The sequence below is a fragment of the Bidens hawaiensis genome, unplaced genomic scaffold (assembly GCF_021521415.1).
Source record: "Bidens hawaiensis isolate Kalapana, Puna unplaced genomic scaffold, B.hawaiensis_p1.1 tig00030876_1, whole genome shotgun sequence".
NCBI lineage: Eukaryota > Viridiplantae > Streptophyta > Magnoliopsida > Asterales > Asteraceae > Bidens > Bidens hawaiensis.
The window spans coordinates 141,780-165,863 of NW_027495178.1; the positions used below are offsets into that span (position 1 = coordinate 141,780).

The window sequence follows — 24,084 nt, forward strand, 5'->3', positions numbered from 1 at the left end:
TATCGAGAGCAAAAATTTACTTCAACGCCAGATGTTGAAGTAAGTAGCGAAATTCTCTTTCACCGTGGCAAGATTGAAAGTGTTCGGTTTTACTTAAATTCAACCCGTCTCCAACCAATGTTATGTTAAAGTATAAGTTTAGACCAATGTTTTAATTATCTAAACATATCACAGGAACCATCCGTATCTGAACACACCACAAGGACCATCCGTACAATAAACCCATAAAAAATATTAATCAATAAATCAAGCCACCAAACAAATAGAATTACTACTAGAATCTCAAAATAATATTATGAGAGTTTACCATTGTGGAGAGTTAAGTATTGAAATAAAGATGCCAAAATAGACTTGCTTGGAGGTTGAGTCCGACACGAACCCGAAAAAGACTCGTATATTCATTGAACCCAAAGAAGACTCGTATATTCATGGGCCGACGCGAATACAACCCATTTAGCTAAAACAAATATTGCTACGATGGGCGATATAATTGATAGAAACATGTAAATACAATTTACGAATGTCACATAACAAACACAAAAGGTTGTTTGCAAACTCGTTACAAAACTATCAAAGATACCAATCTACCATAACTATATATAATGCTAGCTATTTCACGAAACCAACTTTGTACCTACGCGTTACAGTTGCATCAAACGTACCTACTAAGATTACTAGATAAACATCCAACCTACGGTCCACCCAAGAAGCAAACCCGCACCAACAAGACCTAATCCAACAGCGAAAGCAACAGCATACTTACCTATATCATGTTTTCTACTAGGAACACGAATACCTTGTTTTTCTTGGATTTTTTCTTAACCAACAAATTCGTGTTTGTTATTCGACGAGGCACATGCCATGGTGAAGCAGGAAACACAGGGCGATCTTGTTGGTTTTTATTTGGTTATAAAGATTTTCAAGTTGTAAAAGGTATACCCATTGTTTATAGGCAAACAGTTGAGATGCTTGTTTGAATATTAACTTCACAATGTGTCTCCTCGTATGCTCATTTGGCTGCGTAAACTGCTTCTCGTGCTCGTGTTTGAGAATGGCAGAGAGCTTCGAGAAGCTTAATCCATCTCAGAAGTTTTAGTACCTTCATGAACCATAGAGGAGCGTACGTAGGGAAATCAAATTGACAACGGGTAAGACGATGTTAGTGTGATTTGTGTTCTAACGTTGTTGGGAGCTCTGCACAGAATTTATGAAGATGGTAAATACATGAATATATCATCTATAATACATTTATACTAGTAGTACCTATGGTACTCGTGGATTTCTTTTCCGCATCGCTTACAAGTGCATGTACGTGTTTTAATTCGTTTATCATAGTTAGTTATATTTCTGTGACAAGACTCTTTTAAAACTCTTGTAGCAAGGAAAAAGATGGTCCTTACGTGAAATCCATAAAATGATGCGCATCTCTTTAACGTTTTCTTTTAAATATTGTACTCCTACTTTCTCATCGAACTAAGTTTCTTAATTCGGTTTTGGGGCTTTATTTAAGTTACTTAATTATAACAACTTGAGTAAATAATGTTGAGACTTGAGAGATTAGATAGATATGTGACAATCGTCAATTTCATGTTAACTCCGTTAACTCAACTCCGTCAATTCAAACTTAAGATCACTGAATCTATAACACACACCTCATTACATTTAAACTAGGGTTTAAATGACGCTTGACACTTACTACATGTGTAGTCTTTCGGGATTTGCACCGAAACGCAAACGATTTGACGCAAATGATTGGTGAATAAACGAAAAACGTCAAAACAGTAATTATGTGTTAGACTTATTTGTTGTGTGATAACATCGTTATAAACGTTAACTCAATGTACTAGAACTAGTTAGTTAAGCTAGAAAAGCAACAATCGAAAGTTGAGGGACTTGAGTGTAACATAGTATTATTATAAATAATAATAAACCTAAACCCTAACTCACTTTTTCTCTCCTCTCCCTCTACCCCGATCGGCAGCCCCTTCCTCCCCTCTCCTTGCGATCGGCAGCTCACACACACCCACATATCACCTTGTTTTGATATTGTTCTTCATAATCGGAGCATCCTACACTCGTTTCTAAGCACCCCTCACGTTTCCCTTGGTTTATTTCTGCGTTTTAAGGTATAAATATGAAACCCTAACTATTGAATATCATATTAAGTGTTCTTATGATTGATTATGTATTGGTTGTTGATATTGAGGATCATATGTGATTTTGAACGGTGAAAGATTGATGAATCGTTGATTGTTTGTAAACCCTAGAGGGTTGCTACTAATTTTATATGATTAATTATGTGTATTACATGTTTTGGGTTAGATTGGTATCAGAGCCATTGATTATAGCGAACTAGAAGCTGCATGCATACTAGACTATAACCACGACGACCCATTAGTTATAATGATACGCACTGAATAGATTTGTGTAGTCTTTGTTATCTATTCTCTTTACCTCTTTTACTCATACGCGCGCGCATACACGGCTTACCTGTAGGAATGTCGACGCCGCCACCCTCATCCTCATCTGATCCGATGACTCATGCTCACGGGAAGGAACCGCAGATACCTACCGCATCGCCGCCCCGTGTAATCCCGGAACTCGAAGCTCCCGCACCGAAAAGGTACCGCCTATCCTGAGGCATATACGAAAACGACGTTAGCTGGGATTGGTACCCTAACATGATCAGACGTATGGTCTATCGCGAACAAGTTCCCCCGTTACCTCACCCGAACCATCCTGCTTATCCCAACACCCTACCACCCATAACCGAACCTGTAGAGCGAGTTCTCGCAGCTGTTGTTTCATGTTTGGAGCGTGATGTGGGTTACATGCGCTATACGAGAGCTAACGTTTCCGGACTGTTAAAAGACGGAACCGAGACTAAGGAGGAGATTGCCCGCATGGCAGCGGCAATGAAGGAAATGCAAGAGGCTAGTGATCAACAGATGAAGATTATGAGAAAGATGCAAGCCGAGATGATAGACTTGCAAGAGCAACTCCAAGTAGCAAGGACTAGAACCGAGATAGCTTTAGAGCGTTGCGATGTCTTACAAATGCAAATTGCTCAGAACGCAGCCGAACCTGAGGCAGAGCCTGAGGCAGAGCCTGAAGAGGAACCCGAAGAAGATCCCGAAGAGGAGCCTGAGGAGGATCCCGAGGAAGATCCCGAGGAGGAACCTGAAGAAGAACCGGAGGAAGAACCGGCGGAGGAGGAGGCACACTCATAGGTGTCCTCAGACGATGACATCTAAGGATGATAACACCTAGATGGAAGAAACGCTGGACACGGACGTGGTAACGTCAACCTGACTGCAGCAGAACTCCAAACTCTGCTGAATGACCATGCGGCGGCCGCTCTAGCCGCACATGTTCAGAACCAAGCTGGAGGTCCAACTGGAACGTGTACTTTCAAGAATTACCTTGACTGCAAGCCCAGTACGTTTAAGGGCACCGAGGGAGTTATAGGCTTTTTGCGTTGGGCTGAGAAGGCCGAGTCGGCATTTGAGATGTGTAATTGTCCCCCTGCCAGTAGGGTCAAATTCGCTGTTGGAACACTGGAGGATTCTGCCCTCACTTGGTGGAATTCGAACGTGCAGATCCTTGGATTGGAACTGGCTAACGCTATGAACTGGGAGGAGTTCAAGAACATGATGCGAGAAGAGTACTGTCCGAGAGAAGAGATTGCAAAGTTAGAGTCAGAATTTTGGTCATTGAAGATGGTGGGTTCAGAAATCAAAGCCTACACTACCCGTTCTCACGAGTTGGCTGTGATGTGTCCACGGATGGTAGACCCGCCGAGTAAGAGGATTGAAATGTATATTGATGGGTTAGCACCGCAAATTCAGGGCATGGTGACGTCTTCCAGACCAGCCACGATTCAACAAGCGATCCGTTTAGCTCACAAACTGATGGATCAAGCTGTGACCCAAGGTGCGTTACCACCTAGGGGTTCAACCGCTAAAGCCCGTGACAACCCGAGTAATGACAACAACAGCAACAGCAACAGCAACCCGAGCAGCGGAAAGAGAAAGTTTGACAACACCAGATCCTCATCCTCGAACCTCCCACAGCAACAACACTACCGTAAGCCCGAATTCACTCGGAGCTTTAACAATCAGAGTCACAACAACAATAACAACGGTAGCGGGCAGGGTTCGAGCGGATATGCTGGGAAATATCCGAAGTGCAATAGGTGCAACTATCATCATGTTGGCCCATGTGACCGTGTCAAGTGTCAGAGATGCGGAAAGATGGGTCACCAGGCGAAGGAATGTAGAGGAGACCTTGCGGCAAAGGGTGCTCCTAAACCAACTATGACGACGAAGGGATGTTTCGAATGTGGGCAGGAAGGTCATTTCAGGAAAGATTGTCCCAAGCTGAAACAGAACGACAACAACGGAAGTAATGGAAGTGGCAGTAGTGGTGGAAGCAATGGCAAAGGAAGAGCTTTTGTAATTGGGTCGGGTCAAGCCCGCAATGATCCGTACGTGGTGACTGGTAAGTTCCCTGTGAACGATTGTTTTGCTTCTGTATTGTTTGACACTGGAGCTGATAGGAGTTTTGTGTCGAAAGCCTTTAGCCAACTCTTAGACTTAACTCCAACTCCGTTAGATGCTAAGTTTCCTGTTTAATTAGCTGACGGTAAGACTATAGTAACGACTCATGTACTTGCGGGATGTAAGTTAAAACTGTCAGGTCATGTCTTTGATATCGACCTTATTCCTTTTACGCTTAGTAGTTTCGATGTCGTGGTCGGCATGGACTGGTTGTCCGAGAACCGAGCGGAGATTATATGTCACGACAAGATAGTCCACATTACTACCCCTTCCGGCGAGATCATTTCGATCCGAGGTGAGAGAAGCGGCATGACCACCAGCGTCATTACCCTTATGAAGGCGCAGAAGTACCTACGAAAGGGTCATCCGGCAATTTTGGCGCAGATTGTTGAGAAACCCGCGGAGGAGAAGCGAATTGAAGATATACCAGTTGTGCGAGATTTTCCGGAAGTTTTCCCGGAGGATTTGCCTGGACTCCCTCCTATACGACAAGTCGAATTCCAAATCGAGTTGACACCCGGTGCAGCACCCATAGCACGAGCCCCGTATCGGCTCGCACCGGCGGAGCTTCAGGAATTGTCCACCCAGTTGCAAGATTTGTTGGATAAGGGTTTTATCCGACCAGCTCATCGCCATGGGGAGCCCCTGTCTTGTTTGTCCGAAAGAAGGACGGGACTTTCCGCATGTGTATCGACTACCGGGAGTTAAACAAGGTGACGGTCAAGAACCGTTATCCTTTACCCCGAATTGATGATCTGTTTGACCAGCTTCAAGGATCGAGTTACTACTCGAAGATCGATCTGCGATCTGGTTATCACCAACTAAGAGTGCGCGAAGAAGATATCTCAAAGACGGCATTCAGAACACGGTATGGTCACTACGAGTTTTCGGTTATGCCTTTTGGACTAACCAACGCACCAGCCGTATTTATCGATCTCATGAATCGAGTATGCAAGGCGTACCTCGACAAGTTTGTGATTGTTTTCATTGATGATATTCTCGTCTACTCCAAGAACGAAGCTGACCATGAAGAACACTTAAGGGTAATTCTGGAATTATTGAAGAAGGAACAACTGTATGCTAAACTCTCGAAATGTGAGTTTTGGCTTCGCGAGGTTCACTTTTTAGGACATGTGATCAACGAGAATGGTATCCATGTCGATCCCGGTAAGGTAGAGGCCATCAAAAACTGGGAAGCACCTAAGACTCCGACTGAGGTGCGGCAATTCCTAGGACTGGCCGGCTACTACCGACGTTTCATCGAGGGATTTTCAAAGATTGCTCAACCCCTCACCGCTTTGACTCACAAATGCACTAAGTACAATTGGGGTGACGCGCAAGAATCCGCTTTTCAACTGTTGAAAACCAAACTCTGTAGCGCCCCTAATATAGCCCTCTCCGAGGGAACGGAAAATTTTGAGGTACCCTGTGACGCATCGATACAAGGTCTCGGTTGTGTGCTGATGCAACTCGAGAAGGTTATAGCTTATGCCTCTCGAAAACTACAGGTTCACGAGAAGAACTACACGACCCATGATTTGGAACTCGGAGTTGTGGTGTTTGCCCTTAAGATATGGAGGCATTACTTGTACGGTACCAAGTTTACCATTTACACCGACCACAAGAGTCTCCAGCATATCTACGATCAGAAGGAGCTGAACATGCGACAGCGTCGTTGGGTCGAGCTGCTTAAGGATTATGATTATGCCATCAAGTATCACCCTGGCAAGGCCAATGTAGTGGCCGACGCCCTCAGCAGGACAGAAACAGATAAACCCAGATGAGTGCGAGCATTGCAACTCACGATTCATGCCAACTTACCTGACCAGATTCGCGAGGCGCAACTCGAAGCTTTGAAAGATGATAATCTTCCATCGGAACTCATGCGGGGCATGAACAAGCAACTTGAAACCAGATCGGACGGGGTCCGATATTTTGAGAACCGGATTTGGGTTCCACGGTTCGGAGAGTTGAGAACTCTGGTAATGGACGAGGCACACAAGTCCCGATATTCTATCCACCCTGGCTCAGATAAAATGTACCATGACTTAAAGGCACTTTACTGGTGGCCGAACATGAAAGCCGACATTGCCACCTACGTGAGCAAATGCTTGACTTGTGCCAGAGTCAAAGTAGAATACCAGAAACCATCTGGTCTACTGCAACAACCGGAACTCCCAATGTGGAAATGGGAACACATCTCAATGGATTTTATTACGGGTTTACCTAAGACACCGACGGGATGCGATACCATCTGGGTGATCGTTGACCGGTTGACTAAGTCTGCACACTTCTTAGCGATTAAGGAATCGGACAAAATGGAAAGACTGACTCGTGTTTACATGAAAGAAGTGGTGTCTAGACACGGAGTGCCTGTCTCAATCATTTCTGATCGAGATTCTCGTTTCACTTCGCACTTTTGGAAGTCGCTGCAAAGCGCACTAGGCACCCGTCTTGATATGAGCACAGCATACCATCCTCAGACGGATGGGCAAAGTGAACGAACTATTCAGACCCTGGAGGATATGTTGCGTGCATGCGTGTTGGATTTCGGAAAAAGTTGGGAACCTCACTTACCTTTGGTAGAGTTTTCGTATAATAACAGCTACCACGCAAGTATTAAAGCAGCGCCGTTTGAATCGCTGTACGGACGGAAGTGTCGATCACCACTCTGCTGGGCAGAGGTGGGTGACAGCCAAATCACTGGTCCAGAACTGGTACTCGAAACTTCGGAAAAGATTGTTCAAATCCGAAATCGCATGGCAGCAGCACGAGATCGCCAAAAGAGTTACGCCGACAAGCGCCGAAAGCCTCTCGAATTTCAAGTGAATGACCAAGTGTTACTTAAAGTCTCACCTTGGAAAGGTGTGGTTCGCTTTGGTAAGCGAAACAAACTCAACCCACGATATGTTGGTCCTTACCGGATAACTGAGCGCATTGGTCCGGTGGCGTACCGACTGGACCTACCAACGGAACTCAGTGGCGTACACAATGTATTCCACGTATCCAATTTGAAGAAATGCCTATCTGATGAAACCCAAGTAGTCCCTTTGGAGGAACTGCAAGTTGATGAACAGTTACGTTTCATTGAGGAACCAGTCGAGGTTTTGGATTGGGAAACCAAAACGCTCAAGCACAGCAAAATTCCAATCGTTAAGGTTCGTTGGAACTTGAGACGTGGACCGGAGTTCACGTGGGAACGCGATGATCAAATGAAGAAAAAGTATCCTCACCTTTTTGAAGGGCTAACCAAACACAGAAAACCGTGAAACCCGGCAAACCGTCAGAAATCACCGGAGGTATGAATTAAATTTCGGGATGAAATTTCTTTCTACTAGGGGATGATATGACAAACTGAAATTTTTTCTTACTTTTTCAGACACTCGTCACGACTTGACTCAAATTTTCGGGACGAAAATTCTTTAACATGGGAATGATGTGACAATCGTCAATTTCATGTTAACTCCGTTAACTCAACTCCGTCAATTCAAACTTAAGATCACTGAATCTATAACGCACACCTCATTACATTTAAACTAGGGTTTAAATGACGCTTGACACTTACTACATGTGTAGTCTTTCGGGATTTGCACCGAAACGCAAACGAGTTGACGCAAAGGATTGGTGAATAAACGAAAAACGTCAAAACAGTAATTATGTGATAATTATGTGTTAGACTTATGTGTTGTGTGATAGCATCGTTATAAACGTTAACTCAATGTACTAGAACTAGTTAGTTAAGCTAGAAAAGCTACAATCGAAAGTTGAGGGACTTGAGTGTAACATAGTATTATTATAAATAATAATAAACCTAAACCCTAACTCACTTTTTCTCTCCTCTCCCTCTACCCCGATCGGCAGCCCCTTCCTCCCCTCTCCTTGCGATCGGCAGCTCACACACACCCACATATCACCTTGTTTTGATATTGTTCTTCATAATCGGAGCATCCTACACTCGTTTCTAAGCACCCCTCACGTTTCCCTTGGTTTATTTCTGCGTTTTAAGGTATAAATATGAAACCCTAACTATTGAATATCATATTAAGTGTTCTTATGATTGATTATGTATTGGTTGTTGATATTGAGGATCATATGTGATTTTGAACGGTGAAAGATTGATGAATCGTTGATTGTTTGTAAACCCTAGAGGGTTGCTACTAATTTTCTATGATTAATTATGTGTATTACATGTTTTGGGTTATGTCGTATGCTTAGGATGCATGTTAGATGATTGTTTAGGCTTGCTGAGTTTTTGACAGCAGTGATTGTTAAGATTGAATGATGTGTAACTTGTTGAATATAAAAGCAAACTGAGCAAATTATGAGTCTACAAAGTAGTACTCTGAGTCTAGTTTTCAGAAAGTCCAACCACGCCAAATTTGGAGGTGTTTTGGTTGGTCAAACGATTTAATTGTGATTAAAGGTCAAAACTGGTACTGGACAGATTGTAAGTTATGTTTAGACGACTGTAAATAAATGTAAATGTGAGAATTGGTTGAGATTATTGATACTACAGTGAACTAGGTTGAGTCTAGTTTCTAAAGAATATAAATTTGCAATTTTTGGACGTGTAAAAGTTAACTTTTATGATTTTACAAAAACGTTGTGCAAAGCTGAGCTGTTAGACCTGCTGTTAGGTTGTTTTGTAAATGTTATATCTCATGAACTACGAGACCAATTGGGTTGGTTCCACCTCTGGAAGTTGACTTATTGAGTTAGGAACCTAACCCAAGTGGTCTTGCATTTATTGGATTTTTCGTTTAACGGGAATTTCAAATAACATTCTGTTGCGCATGAATTTGACTGTTATGAGTTTGCTGTAATGTTTTGATCATTGTGAGAAACATATGTGGAATAAAAATATAATAAAATATGTTCTGGAAACCTAAGACATATATGCTTTTGTGATGATTTTTGGTAAATTAATTGTGATGCTATGATCGGTGGAATAGACTAGTTTTTCAAGTAGAATTCTGTCGTTAAGAAACTAGCTGCTGAGTTTGTGAAAGTTGCATGAAACAACGTGATTGCGAATTAATTGTCGTGTTTTGACCAAAATGCCCTTGCGGGGAATAATTGCTAATTGATTGTCATGATTTGACCAAATTGCTCTTACGGGGAGTAATTGCTAGTGATGTTCATTATGAATACATGATACGTAAATAATTGCTTACACATGTAACGTATCACAAATACACTTGTTAAAGTCACACACGATTCACAAACGAAACACGAAACATTTTGTGTGCATAGGTATTATGTGCCGGGTCTAGAGACTCAATAATATTCCGACACTTAGAAAAATCTCTTTATTGTTTTAGAACGCTAGAGAGAGTTTTTCTGTGACGCGCATCTTGGTGAATTATTTTGGGAATACTTCGCAAACAGTGAGTTTCACTTTCCCCGTTTTAAACTTTTTAAACGCTTTTCACTTGGGGGAGATAACATACTCCGAAACGCATTTAAGATTTTGTTAATATAGATTATATATCACTTGTAAAGACTAAGTGGCAAACGCGTTAACTAAAGTCCTTCATTCACATCGAACCGTTTAATATTGGATAATAGCGAGTCATTGTTGAGTAGTACTACTGGGTTTGACAAACCCCACCCAACGCTAAACTCGACTGGAGGTCGAGTGGGTGTAATCTTGGCTAAACACATACCATGGTCTGGATGACCTGGTGGCAAGGCAAATGATAAACAGTCAGCTTCGGTGTCGAACACTTAATGATACTTGTTTTATAGGCTAGCTACCTATAGATATATAATTGACATAACACTATCTGGTAACGCAAAACGCTGTAACGCAAAACGCTTAACGCAAAACGCTGAACGCAAACGCTAAACGCTCTATTTTTATATAACTTGTGAACTCACCAACCTTGTGTTGACACTTTTAGTATGTTATTCTCAGGTAGCCGAGGCGGGCGCGCGGTTTAGGAACATGCATTGCTTGAAACATTTTAATTATGCAAACTTATTTTTAAACTGTTATCATTGGGTTTTAAGTCGTCCTGCGTGACGTAACATTGTTTGCTATGGTTTTACGCTTCCGCATTTAATTACTCGTAAACGTTTTCATGGTTTTGAAACTTTGTTTTATGGTTTGATTATAACTAATGATTCCGATCCTGTTAGTTCACACCCTCTGGCGGTAAAACTCCGTTAGTGGATTTTGAGGGTGTGACAAGATACACAAATAAAGTTAATTTAAAGCTACTATTAAATTCAAGTATAAATTAAAGTTGAAGCATCAACTCATTAAGAAGAACTATATTGATTCAAAGTCACTCACATGTAAACATAAACTAAAATTATTCTTAAAGACTTTAACTGAAGCACGAATCAAGTTTAAGAAATCGATTAAAGAACAAATAAAAGAAGCTGTGAAATTGTACAGTTATAATAGAAGAAGAAAATCGCCTACTTACTTGTAACACCCTTAGATTCGGGTAGTAATTTTGAAAGAACAAACGTTGTGACAAGTGGTGCTAGTTTTTGAGGGTAAATACAATAAATAACTTAATGATACATGCATTGTGCTTATGTTAAGTGTAGGATAAAAGGAGTAATCACGCAAAGATTTGTGTAACGGTTATGCAGTAATATATGCCCTATTTAATTAGTTTTTGAGCTGAAAGACATGTTCGGTTATGCATGTTTGAATGTTAGGTGCATGGTGTCGAGAGTTGATTAGCGCGCGTATGTAACATTTATGTTTATATGTGCGTGGAATATTTGAAGGTAAGATGAGAAAATAGGTATGAATAATAGACTATGAACACATGTGTTGTTGGATGTTTATACATAATGCTAAAAGGTTTAAAATGTGGTTTAAGATGGGATGTGATAAAAAAATTCCATATGAAAAGGAGGTAAATGTTTTTGTAGGGTTAAAACAGTGTTATGCTTCATATGAGTGTCGTTGGCCGGATTGGCTGTACCAAACAAGGGTCACATGGTGATAGTCGGAAGGGTTTGGCCATCAATTTGATGACGAAACGCCATATGTTGACGAGATGTGGGGAGCAGCATTGCCTAAGACGATCCATTGGTTACACAAGTAAACGAGCGGCGTTCATGTGTTGGTCAAGAAATATGACAAGTGTTTATAATTAAATGACACTAGCCTCAAGCACGTCAACTATCTTTAAAGAGTTAGTAGAATTAGTTATGACAAGAAGCATGACAAAATCAAAGAAAACGCAGTTTAAAGTTGAAACTAAGAGGTGCATTTTGAATGGAATCATTCAGATGTAAACATCTGATTCATTCAGACTTCAGACTTTTTGATTCTAAACAGAAAAAATCTGAATGATTAAAAATAGGTCTGAATAATTCAGACTTATTGTTGCTGCTGAATGAGACAGAAGTTCATTAAGATGAATGAACCAAACAACCCCTTAGTTATGACAAGAAGCATGACAAAATCAACTAAAACACGGTTTGAAAGGTGAAACTAAGAGGTGCATTTTGACTTTTTTTTTTCTTTAAAATGCTGAACTAATCTTGAAGCTTATGTAACAAAATTCAAGTAATCAAAAGGCTCTTGGGCATTTCGTCAAATCTCGCATTAAGACATGCAAATATATTCAAATAAAGAAGTCTTGTACTCTTATATTCACCATGGAAAACAATACAATTACAAGAGTGCTAAACGAACGCCTAGAATTCAACTTTCGATTACATCATTGTACACATAAAATGAGGAGGGAAGTACATAGGAACAATCAGTAACTCAATACAGAAAAAGAGAAAACCAAACATATGAAAGAGTAATCACAAACATCATGAGCGGTTTAAGTCCTTACAACAATCGTAATGAATTGCAAACTCACACTCGACACACTTAAATATCATCTTGTACTGAAGTTGTGCATGACATATATTGCATTCACCATCAGTTGCAACCCCTTGAGCGAAAGAGAGGATGCGGGTGACCATCAATATTATGAATGCCCCCAAATTTTACATTTAAGAACCTATATATGGGGCCTAGAAAGGATGAATAGGTCTCTGTTTCACAACGAAGTATTAAAGGTGCACAAGCAGAATGAACTGACTGAACACACTCACCACAATGATAGAAACCACAATGTGGATTCAGTTCGTTTTCACAAATTTCACAAAAGTATTCACTTTTGTGGTTTTCAATTGGGAGGTAACTCAATTGCATTGGATGTTTGTCATAAGCGTGCCTAATTATCTCAGGCAATAAATAAGCACACCTCATGTGTATATATACATCACAAATGCCACAACTAAAGGCCATTAGGTTTGGTAAAAATATACGATTTATGGGATCTAGAATATAACTTGAAAGACAAATAACACACGAATTTCCTATGGGAATCCTCTTAACTGGTGAAAGAAGATGATTTGGGTCAGCTTTATGCGTGATTTTTTCAGGTATACACGCACAAGTAACATCAACATAGTACTTACATTTGAGGCAGCCATAAGCATATCCATTGCAAGGTAAACCACACGCGTCACAAATAAATATGTTGAACAAGACACACGAGACGTTTGGCGTTAGAATGAGTGTATGTTGTGGGTGACCTGGATGGTTGTCAACTTTTGTCGGCAGCCACATACACCACTCATGAAGAGCAAAATTGCAACTCTCGTGCTCATGGGCCCCGCACTTATAAAATGGCATCTCCATGATTGGTCTTAAACATACATTGCATAATTGTTGTATCTTTTTCATTGGGTTATGACACATGATCAACAAATTTATTTTTGAGGAGGTTGGCCCTCCTAAACTATCAATGTATTTTGTATCAACTAATGTTAGATCATGTTGATGGCTGATACGTTGTAGGATTACCTCATCAGTTGTAGACCTGGTTTCTTTGAAAAATAGATGTTTGGGTATACTGTAAGTTTGATCACAAAATGGTAGACGGAGAAGTTGAGGATAGTCGACATCTTTAAAATTTTTAACTATTGGTGCACCTTTGTCTGAAATATTGTAAACAAAATAACATTATTATTATTATTATGAACTAATTGAAGGCATAAAACTTGTATTAGTAAGAATTATTAGTTACCAATATATAAGATGGACATAAATGACTCTCTTCTTGATGTTGCACAGTCCACATGTGTGTAGTAAATACATGTCTCGCATTTGTATATCCAAAGATTCTGGTAGTTAAAAAAATGATCACCGCATGCTCTACATGTTGGGCAATATTTAGCTTCTATTTCCGCTCTAGGGCAGGAATAAGAAAGGGTGAGTGGATGGGTATGGCAGAAAATGGCATTTGTAGTTTGAATTAACAATTTTTTTGGTAGCTTTATACAATCAATATGGACAGCAAAGTCTAAACACGTGGTACATTGAAAAAATACTCCTTTATGTTCCTTCCCACAAGCGTTGCATTTACATAAAATGGGTATGGAAAGGAGAGACACTAGTGGGTGTGGGTGGCTTGGATGGTAGATCCTTCTTATGTCCTCTTCCACGACGCATTTCACATAAATGATGAAAAAACAAGAATCGGATTGACACATATAACGTACTTTAGTAACCTTGTGCGCTCCTTGACAATAAGAGCAGAATGTAGAGAAATCACATGGACAGAGGGTAAGGGTAAGAGGATGTGAGTGTGATGTGTGTTCTAACGTTGTTGGGAGCTCTGCACAGAATTTATGAAGATGGTAAACACATGAATCATCTATAATACATTTATAGTAGTACCTGTGGTACTCGTTGATTTCTTCCCAGCACCGCTCACAAGTGCATATAAACTCTTGTGTAACAAGATCCTCCTCCTCCATCTCCTCATCATCAGAGTCTTCTAGTTTTTTCTGTAAATCAATGAGCTTCAATGGATGCTCGTGTTCTAATACCTTCATCATAGCTATTTGTATTCATGTGTTAAGACTAAAGACTCTTATAGCAAGGACAAAGATGTTTCTAATTGGAAATCCATGAATGAGATGGATCTCTTTCACTTTTTTCTTTTTAGTTTTTAAATTTAAAATCCTACTTTTCCATCTAAATATGTTTCTTAATTTGGCTGTGGAGTTTTATTTAAGTTACTTGCAACTGGAGTAAAGAATGTTGTGAAATTAGATAGATACATAATTGATGTTATTAAGTTATACTAAAGCTACTATTAAATTGAAGTATAAATTAAAGTTAAAGCATAAACTCATTAAATAGAGCTCTAGATGATACTTTTCTTTCAATTAATTAGTGAAGCATAATTCAAAACTCATTGAAGCCTAAATTGATCCAAAATCACTTTGCATTTAAACATAAACTTAATTATTGCTAATTGAAGCATGAAACGAATATTGAAATCATTTAGAACAAATAGGAGAAGCTGTTGGTGGAAATCAGGCCCAAAAAGACGAACACAAAATTTGATATCAACCAAGATCGACTTTTTCTCTGCTTTATAATTCTTGACACTTCGTATAGCTTAACAAAAATCAAAAAAGAATAACCGAGGAGAAACTTGTCAATTCATTAGCTGTTCAATTCGTTACACAAGTTCTGTTATTATACAACTAACCGATTGCTAACTAACTATCTTCTAACTTGACAAGATTAGTCCCTAGCTATTACAGAAATAGGACTAAAGTATAGAATCAACATATGCCATTTCTGGTCCTTGTATTTTCACTTGTAACAAAACTTCCCCCTTTAACATAATCTTAAGTTCTAATCTTGATAATGTTAACAATTTAACATATATACACTGATAATATGCATGATACACATAAAAGTTTAGTTGATTACTTGAAGTCACTATAATCAACTCCCATTCGATACAACTTACTAAACAGATAACCGCTACTCGTCACTAGTAAATATGGCATGATGGAATTATTATGCTGTTAGATAGGATTACTAAAATAACAAAAATATTTCATCTTCGATTTCAAAAATGTTTCCAGTGTTTAAATGTCAATTCATATGACTAGCAGCACATTAGTTTAGGTTGTTTGTTCAAGGCTTATTAAAATATTTTGCTGAAAGAAATAATGCCATATTTTATCATTTTTTAAAAAAGAAATTGAACTCTCTCTCATAATTGACACTATAGTTGTAATGAAATACTAATAGTGAGATTGTATGTTGTCTATTTAACACAGATTCTATATACTTAATCGGATTAGAATTTTTATATGTAACTATTCAAAATAATAAAGTGAAAAATTACGTATAAAAGTTCACATTAATATTTAAAACATGAATAAAAATCGAATGTCACATAACAAACACAAAGTTTGATTGCAAACTCGTTACAAACTATCAAAGATACCCATACTATATAGAGCTAGCTAGCCATTTAACGAAAACAACTTTGTACACTACGCGTTACAGTTGCATCAAACATACCAACTACGCTGACTAGATGAACATCCAACCTACGGTCCACCCAAGAAGCAAACCCGCACCAACAAGACCTAATCCAACAGCAAAAGCAACAGCATACTTACCTATATCATGTTTTCTACTAGGAACGCCAATACCTTGTTTTTCTCGGATTTTTTTCTTAACCGACAAATTTTTGTGTGTTATTCGACGAGGCACGTGCCATGGTGAAGCAGGAAACACGGGGGCGATCTTGTTGGTTTTTATTTGGTTATAAAGATTTTCAAGTTGTAAAAGGTATACCCATTGTTTATAGGCGAACAGTTGAGATGCTTGTTTGAATATTAACTTCACAATGTGTTCTTTCTCCTCGTATGCTCGTTTGGCTGCGTTTTCTGCTTCTCGTGCTCGTGTTTGAGAATGACAGAGCGCTTCTAGAAGCTTACGCTTGCTTAGATCCATCTCAGAAGTTTTAGAACTGCCGTGAACCGTGCTGTCACTGCTCCGTTTGCTTAATTGGCTGGTTAGAAATCATATCAAGTCAAAGTCAATAATTGAAGTCAAAAATCAAAACTGTAGCTAACAATTTAATCCATATACATCATATACTTAAAATTTACCAAAATATTTTCTAATTTTTAGTGTTTGCTTCACCAAATCCAAAGAACATATGATTAAAAACGGAAGTCAAACGTGAACCGTTTGACTTAAAAAGTCAAAGTATACCTGACTGGCTCAGAACCGGCATTCGGGCTAGCTGCATTTTGACATTGGTGCGTTTGTGGCATTGAAAAAGTCGACACTTTACGTGGTGATTGATCATGATCAAACATGTCCTTTTTAAAACTTGCGTTTTGAGGCGAAGGTAAATCACAATTCTCAATGAAACCGTGTGATCTCTGCGACACATAGGACGCCAACTCATCTTTATCAGTCATCCGCCACCACGGCAGCTCGTGATTCTTCTCACTCTCCATCCAATGAGGGAACTCAGAATCCAAACTAAACTCATCCACTTTTTCATAAACAGAATCCATCTCCACAAACTCATACGATTCTTCCACTAAACGGTCACCCTTCGCAGTTGACCGAGAATCCATAACGTCCACAAACTCGGACTCTAAAGTGTTTACTTTTTCGTTAGTCAAATCATTTTGGTGTATATAGTTAGGCTGCAACTTAAGCCACCATCTTGAATCCGATTCAAGATTCGAGTACACCGAGTTGGCGGTGGGAGGGGCAAAATCGGGAATTCCACTCGTTGGAGGTCTCGTCTCAGTCTGTTTCGACACCGAAGACGATGATGATGATGGTGGAGGAACACATGCTAATTTAGGAGCTCGTTTCGCATCTTCTTGAACAAAATATCGGTTCGTTCGTTGCCACACTGCTCTTGCTTCTGCTGCAGCCATTACTCTAATTATCCCATCAAGAACTCATATTTCTTCAAAAAGACCCCTAATTTCAACATAATAAATTAATCAAATCTCACAAAATGAAACTAATAAGGTTCCTTTATAAGGGAAATTCAAGAAAATTAAACCCACAAAATCAAATTAATCAAATCTTCAAAAATTTACAGAAATTAAACTCTTTTAAAAAAAATAATAAAAAAATTCAAGAAAATTAAACCCACAAAATTAAATAAAAAACCCACCTCCAAAAACCAAAAAGATTTGAACTTTTTAGTAAACCCACAAAATCAAATTAATCAAATCTTTCACATAATTTGCAGAAATTAAATTCTTCTAAAAAAATCAAGAAAATTTAAACCCACAAATTAAATAAAAAACCCACCTCCAAAAACAAAAAAGATTTAAACTTTTTGGGGTAAATGATCAAGAAACACAACCATAAACAAAACAAAAAATCAAGAAAATTAAACCCACAAAATTAAATAAAAAACCCACCTCCAAAAACCAAAAAGATATAAACTTTTTGGAGTAAATGATCAAAAAACACAACCAGAAACAAAAACACTAAAGAAAGATCTGATCTTTAACTGGTAATATTAAATTACTAATTTATCAAGCAACAGTTAGCATGTAACAAAGCAGTTATAGTAAACATATTAACTGAATATAATGAGTGCTGAAAGTAAAGAATGAAGATATATTACCACTGATTGATTGATTGATTGGAAATAATAATAATATGGTTGGGGTGTTATGATCTGACTGCAAAATTAAATTTAAAAAATAATAATAATTGATTTGATTGAATGAATCTTCTTCAGGAACCTACATAATAGTTTGTCCCGGAATGAATGAATCCACCGTATTGTCGTTTTGTATTTAGATTTTATTTATTTTATTTTGTATTATTTTTTATCGCTTGTTCGGTTATTAATTAATTATTATCTTTTCCCACTTTGGGTTTTCTAATGTGACACGACACCGTTTCTTTGATCTTTTTGTCCCTATAAATCTGGTAAAACCAACCTGTCATGTAGTCTATATCTTGTTATGAGTAATAATTAATTAAGATTAGAAAAAAGAAATATAACATGATCATAATTATAAAATGTTTCTTTTTTGATAGATATTGTTAATGTTTTATCATTATTGTTATTATGGAATAAGAAATTCATTATGAGAATTGATTATGAAATATTGTTTTGTTTGTTTAAAGTTAAGTTTTCATGACTTTAAATTTTGATATCAATAAAGATATTGCTACTGCTATTGTTTAGTGTGGAATAGCATGCGTTCGTCTTGTAGAGGTTTAATGTTTGACATATTGAAGATTACTACAAGAAATGTTTTACCTAATCTTATTGATTTGCAGATGCAGTTTATGGTAGCAAGAAATTTTTTAAAAGTTAAAAAAATAACGATAGGATTATATTTAGGACTAACAAGCGGGTCAAGTCGATTGGGTTTGGGTCACATGTCAAGATGGGTTCCAGTCGAAAACGGGTTTGGGGTCGGAATGTATTTTCAGGTTAAAACGTGTTGGTTTACTTTTTTTTTAAATTACTATACATTTCGATTTTGCTTATGGTTTACGGCCTTGTTACACACATAATGCATAATCAGGTGTTGATACCTATTTTTGGGATTGTTGGTCAAGATAGCCAGGTCTGGTTATAACTAATGTCTTTTTTTTAACAACCAATTTTTATTCTTCACATTTTTAGTCACTTATAAGGCTTGAACTCTGGTGTTTGCTAGGTAACGTGAACACTTTTATCACCACAATATGATAGCATAGTGTTAAAACAGTAAATATTCATAAACATGAAAATTTATTTGTTTTCCTAAGGCAAATTAAATAGATATTCTACAAAACCAAAAGAAGAAAAGACTTTTGTATTTCTTTTATTGGGTTGTCAAAACATGTTTGTGGTTAAAACCATGCCATGGAAAATAGTAATTGCATTTCGAGAAGAAAATAGTAATTTTTTTATTAGCACCTTTTAACTAAAATATTGATAAAATTTTGGCTCAACGTACACGTGGCAGAAACATGACAAGTGAGGTGGCTAGTAAGGATAAGAATAAGTCTATGCAGTTGCACCTTTGGAAGCAAACTGTTTGATTGGTTGGTTTCTATTCGGTTCGGGTCGGCCTGGATTGTATGTGGAAGATATAACCCACATACCATTTTTTTTAATGAAATAAAAGTATTCTATTATTTTCTAACTGAAATCGGATAAACACTTGTTTATGCTTTACAACTAAAATATGATAAAGCACGTATGTTACATAAGTGATTAATAAAAAACAGAAAAAAATAAATTTAATAATATGTATATAATAACATAAGTTATAGATTCATAAGATAAAATAATGATAATTTTGTTTTTACAATTTAAAAATCTCAAAAAAAACCTCTTTAAATACAACATTAGATATTGACTTAAATGTTTAATGATTTGCTAGTATAAATTATAAGTGAACTAACAATATACTATCATTTATAAGTTTAGAATTTTAACACAATTACCACTTAAGTGGAGTTGGTAAATATCACACAATAATATGAAGATGGATGTATTTGAAGAGAAACCGGGTCATTATTCTAGTTTGAAAACTGGGTCATGGGTTATAACATAATTATTGTCTTTAGAATAGGAGATGGTAAAATATGAAACTGCTCATATGACGTCTACGTAAAATCCTATGTCAAACCCTAAAATAATGTCATATGAAAACATAACCTTGCTTTTGCTTTTATAGTATAGTTATTTTAAATACGTCTATCATAAAAGTAACCCTCAACTATTTAGAGATTTTACTACACATCTTGATATCGTGAGTACGAGCCTTTAGAAATTATATGCAGCAATCAAATATATAACTATAAAATAGGCAAGAACTCTGTTTGAATAGAAACAAACTGAAGATCCAAACTTAGACCAAAACTGACCCAAAAATGTAGATTTAATTAATCTCAACTTGTTGGTTTTGTTTGGAAAGTGACTTGTTATAAAAGAAAATCATTTTGTTAGTTGGATCTAATAATAAAAGACTTCATACCAAGGTGGGACCACCTAGGCTTGGTTCTTTGGTTTATAACTTGAAATTATATTCCAAAATGAAATCATAATGCTTTGAATTATGTATTTATGAAAATAAAATTGGATTATTGATGTAACATACAAATTTATTCAACACAATTTTAACAACATACAAACTTCATTTTTTGCTAGCATGTAATAAAAATTCTTAATTATATTGCAGTTTAATATAATTCTTTTGATCGGTTTTTTCTATCCGTCCGTTTATCCGTGAGCCCATCAATGTAAAGTTTAACACCCAAAACCGTCTGTTAAACATATCATGAAGTTGAAATTTGTTTAATTTAACCCAAACACACACCACTCTAAACCAAATAATAATAATAATAATAATAATAATAATAATAATAATAATAATAATAATGATAATAATAATAATAATAATAATAAAATACTTTGGTTTAGTCTTGCACTTGGGTCGTTTTTAGTGTGGCAAATTGTTTTGTTCGATCTAATTTTCCCACCCGTGGTTTTCAAGTTTGAATACATTACGAAGCCCATCGTTGAACTCACAGTAACGGTTCTTGATAAAATAAAAATAGGTGAGTGATAATTATACCAAAAAAAGAAAGAAAAATCATATTTTGACAAACATGAATAATATTTAATAAGATAAAGAATATTTTTCAAAAGTAAAAATATAGCTTAGCATTTCATATAATAAATTTGTAAATTATGATTTTAATTAAATCGATGATTAGACTTTTTAGCTCTTAAGAGTTGAAACGTTTCAATGAAGCAACCAATTTTGACTTTGATACCGCTTTGCTTTAGTCAAAGCGGACACAGATTATTAACTTCACTATAATCCAATTTAGTCATTTTCTTTCACACAAACATACGAGCGCTCATGAGTTACTTGAAATCGGATCGATAAATATTCGAAATAAGTCGAGCCCGAGCTCAATCTTTCTATTGGAAGAGCTTTTACGCCAGTCGAGTCCAAACAAGCCTAGCATATTTTTAAGTCTCAACTCTTTTGTTCTTCGCGCCACACACCCAAGCTTTGCCTCGTTTAAGGTACTACACATGAGACCGAGCTCGAGCTTATAAAAAAGAGCACTAAACAAAGCGAGTAAGCTTGAGCCTAGTCAAGCTCGAGCTCACTCGGCTCATATAATAAATGCTTAATATATCATATAGGTAAAGTTAAAATACAAAATGAGAGAAAAATGAAAAGTGTGAGAAGGATTTGTGGCCACACAAAAAACTCATCAACAAAAAATAAAAAAAATAATTAAAAAATCATAACTCAAAAAATAATTAAAAAATCATAACTCAAAATATAAATAAAAAATGAAAAAGAAAAAACCAAAATGTTTCCCCCGTCATTCGCCGTTCCAGAAAAAAAACCCGACGAAAAGACACAATGCCGAAAATGAACAAATAACACAGTAATATATAACCAAAGACAAAATAGGTTGCAAAATTTAACACAATGCCGAACAAAATATAACACAATATCGAGTAATATAACACAATATCAAGGAAAAAAAGTACAATCAATGACAAACTTATACACAATACACAGTGATAAATAAAAAGACACAATGATGTTTTTTCATCAACATTGTTTATTTTCTTTTAGAACGAGGAAGACGGTGGAACATTTTTTGCGTTTTTACATGTTTTATTTTTCTTATTAAATCGTGAGTTATGATATTTTTATTATATTGTTTGAATTTTTATTTTTTTTTTGCTAGAAATCTTTCTTATCCTTCTCATTTTTGTCCTTCTTTATAAAATAAGTTGACCCTATATGTGTTTACCTTAACTTCGGAGTTCATGAATTTGCACTCTGGTGCTTGTTTGATGAAGATTAAAAGGTTTTCACAATTTGTAGTGGTGATTTGGATAACATATATAAACAACTTAATAGTTTGGTGTGTTATTCTTATTCCAAGTGTTTAGGTGATACTAAAATGGTGTTGTTATTTATAGTGGAAGTGGTATGGTTTGTTACAAAAAAAAAATATAAAATGTTTGAATTTCTTCCCCTCCAACGGCTATATTCACCACCCCCATGTCCAGCGGATAAATTTCTTCCCCGCAGACTGGCTCGCCCCGGTCGTCCGCACCCATGTCCACGCAACTGGGGTAGTGTTGTGCACGGCTACCACGTCGTCCACGCCCCTATATCCGCGCCCCACTACCCTCAGTCTTATATAAAACCAAAATTCATAACGCTTGTCATCTCCATATCTTGTTTTCTGTTCCTTTTCATGTATATAATGTTTAGTTAGAACAAGGGTTAGTACTAATTAGAAGAGTAGTTGGTCAAATAAACATGTTTTGGGATCAGCAAGTAGTTGTTTTAGGACATAGTATTGTGTCACATGGTTAGTTTTATTTTGGGTGTATTTAATGTCTTTGCAGTGAACGAAAGTGGGTCTTTTAAGCATTAAATACAAGTTCTTGTTGATGAGTATTTTTTTTGAGAAAATTTTTAAAATAGCACATTTATAGAATTTGGTTTCAAGTTTGTCCTTCAAAATTTAAGTTTTCAATTTTGTAACTTTGGTATCTCGTCGTCGGCGACATGTTAGCGAACACCGACACTGTGTTAACATAACATAGGGTTGACAATGCGTTATGTTGCTAACATAGGGTAGCAGCGATGCGTTAATGTTTAAAGCAGGGGTTCCACGATGCGTTAGTTGATAACGCATCGCTGCTACCCTATGTTAGCAACATAAACGCATCGTCAACCCTATGTTATGTTAACACATCATCGGTGTTCGCTAACATGTCGCCGGGGACATGATACGTTTATGTTGCTAACATAGGGTAGCAGCGATGTGTTATCAGCTAACGCATCGTGGAACCCCTGCTTTAAACATTAGCGCATCGTTGCTACCCTATGTTACCAACATAACGCATTGTCAACCCTATGTTATGTTAACACATCGTCGGTGTTCGCTAACATGTCGCCGGCGACGGGATACCAGAGGAACAAAGTTGGAAACTTGAAGTTGGAGGGACAAACTTGAAACCACATTCTATAAATAGGCTATTTTAGGAATTTTCTCGTTTTTTTCTTTTGGTTTTGTTCATGTGTGATTGAAGCCTGAACCCCAACGGTATGTGTCACCTATTTGTTCCAAAATTGCTATTGGAAATTCTCCAAGTGTTAACTTATGTTTAAATTTAAAATACATTCATTCTTCAATGAGCTTTAATTTATGCTTCATTGATTATTTGGAACCAAAATCTAAAAAAATAAAAGTAATCATCAAGAGGTGTATTTTTTAGTTTAATAATAACTTAAATTCAACTTTAATTATGTTTCAACCTAATCTCATAACATTCTTTCCTCTAGTTGCAAGTAGCTTAATAAAACTCCAAAACCCAATTAACAAATAAAGTTCTTTTTTGATATGTTTGGCCTTTAATTTATACTTGAATTTAATTATTAGCTTTAATTCAACTTTTGTTATATATCTATCTTTCTAATCTCACAACATTCTTGCTTCCAGTTGCAAGTAACTTAAATAAAGCCCCAAAACCCAATTAAGAAACGTAGTTAGATGGAAAAAGCAGGAGTATAAAATATAAAAAGAAAACTTAAAGAGATCCACTTCGTTACATGGATTTTCAAGAAGAACCATCTTCCTTGCTATAAGAATCCTATGAGTCTTATGAGAGAAACATAAATAATTATG

At 36.9% G+C, this 24,084-nt stretch overlaps 1 protein-coding gene across 4 annotated transcripts; it reads right to left on the minus strand.

The window, feature by feature from the left end:
- Window positions 1–509: 509 nt before the first annotated feature.
- On the minus strand, window positions 510–18,190 carry LOC143581326 (uncharacterized). Of its 4 annotated transcripts, XM_077064145.1 has the most exons (4): window positions 18,020–18,190; window positions 16,627–17,358; window positions 15,896–16,420; window positions 510–634 (listed from the first exon to the last, which is right to left on the minus strand). In XM_077064145.1, the coding sequence occupies exons 2-3, from the start codon at window positions 17,310–17,312 to the stop codon at window positions 15,937–15,939; spliced, it is 1,170 nt and encodes a 389-aa protein (XP_076920260.1). In that variant the 5' UTR covers window positions 17,313–17,358; window positions 18,020–18,190; the 3' UTR covers window positions 510–634; window positions 15,896–15,936. The 4 variants fall into 4 exon arrangements, with proteins under 4 accessions (XP_076920260.1, XP_076920259.1, XP_076920261.1 ...); XM_077064144.1 differs by lacking the exon at window positions 510–634 and having other exon boundaries at window positions 15,787–16,420; XM_077064146.1 differs by lacking the exons at window positions 510–634; window positions 18,020–18,190 and adding an exon at window positions 17,811–18,007 and having other exon boundaries at window positions 15,787–16,420.
- Between the last annotated feature and the right edge of the window lie 5,894 nt (window positions 18,191–24,084).

Bases quoted from the DNA above. Each gene is read 5' to 3' on its own strand.
- LOC143581326 (XM_077064145.1), bottom strand. From the start codon at position 17,312: ATGGCTGCAGCAGAAGCAAGAGCAGTGTGGCAACGAACGAACCGATAT. The intron at 16,421-16,626 runs GTATACTTTGAC...ATTTCTAACCAG, and splicing joins GCCGGTTCTGAGCCAGTCAG to CCAATTAAGCAAACGGAGCA.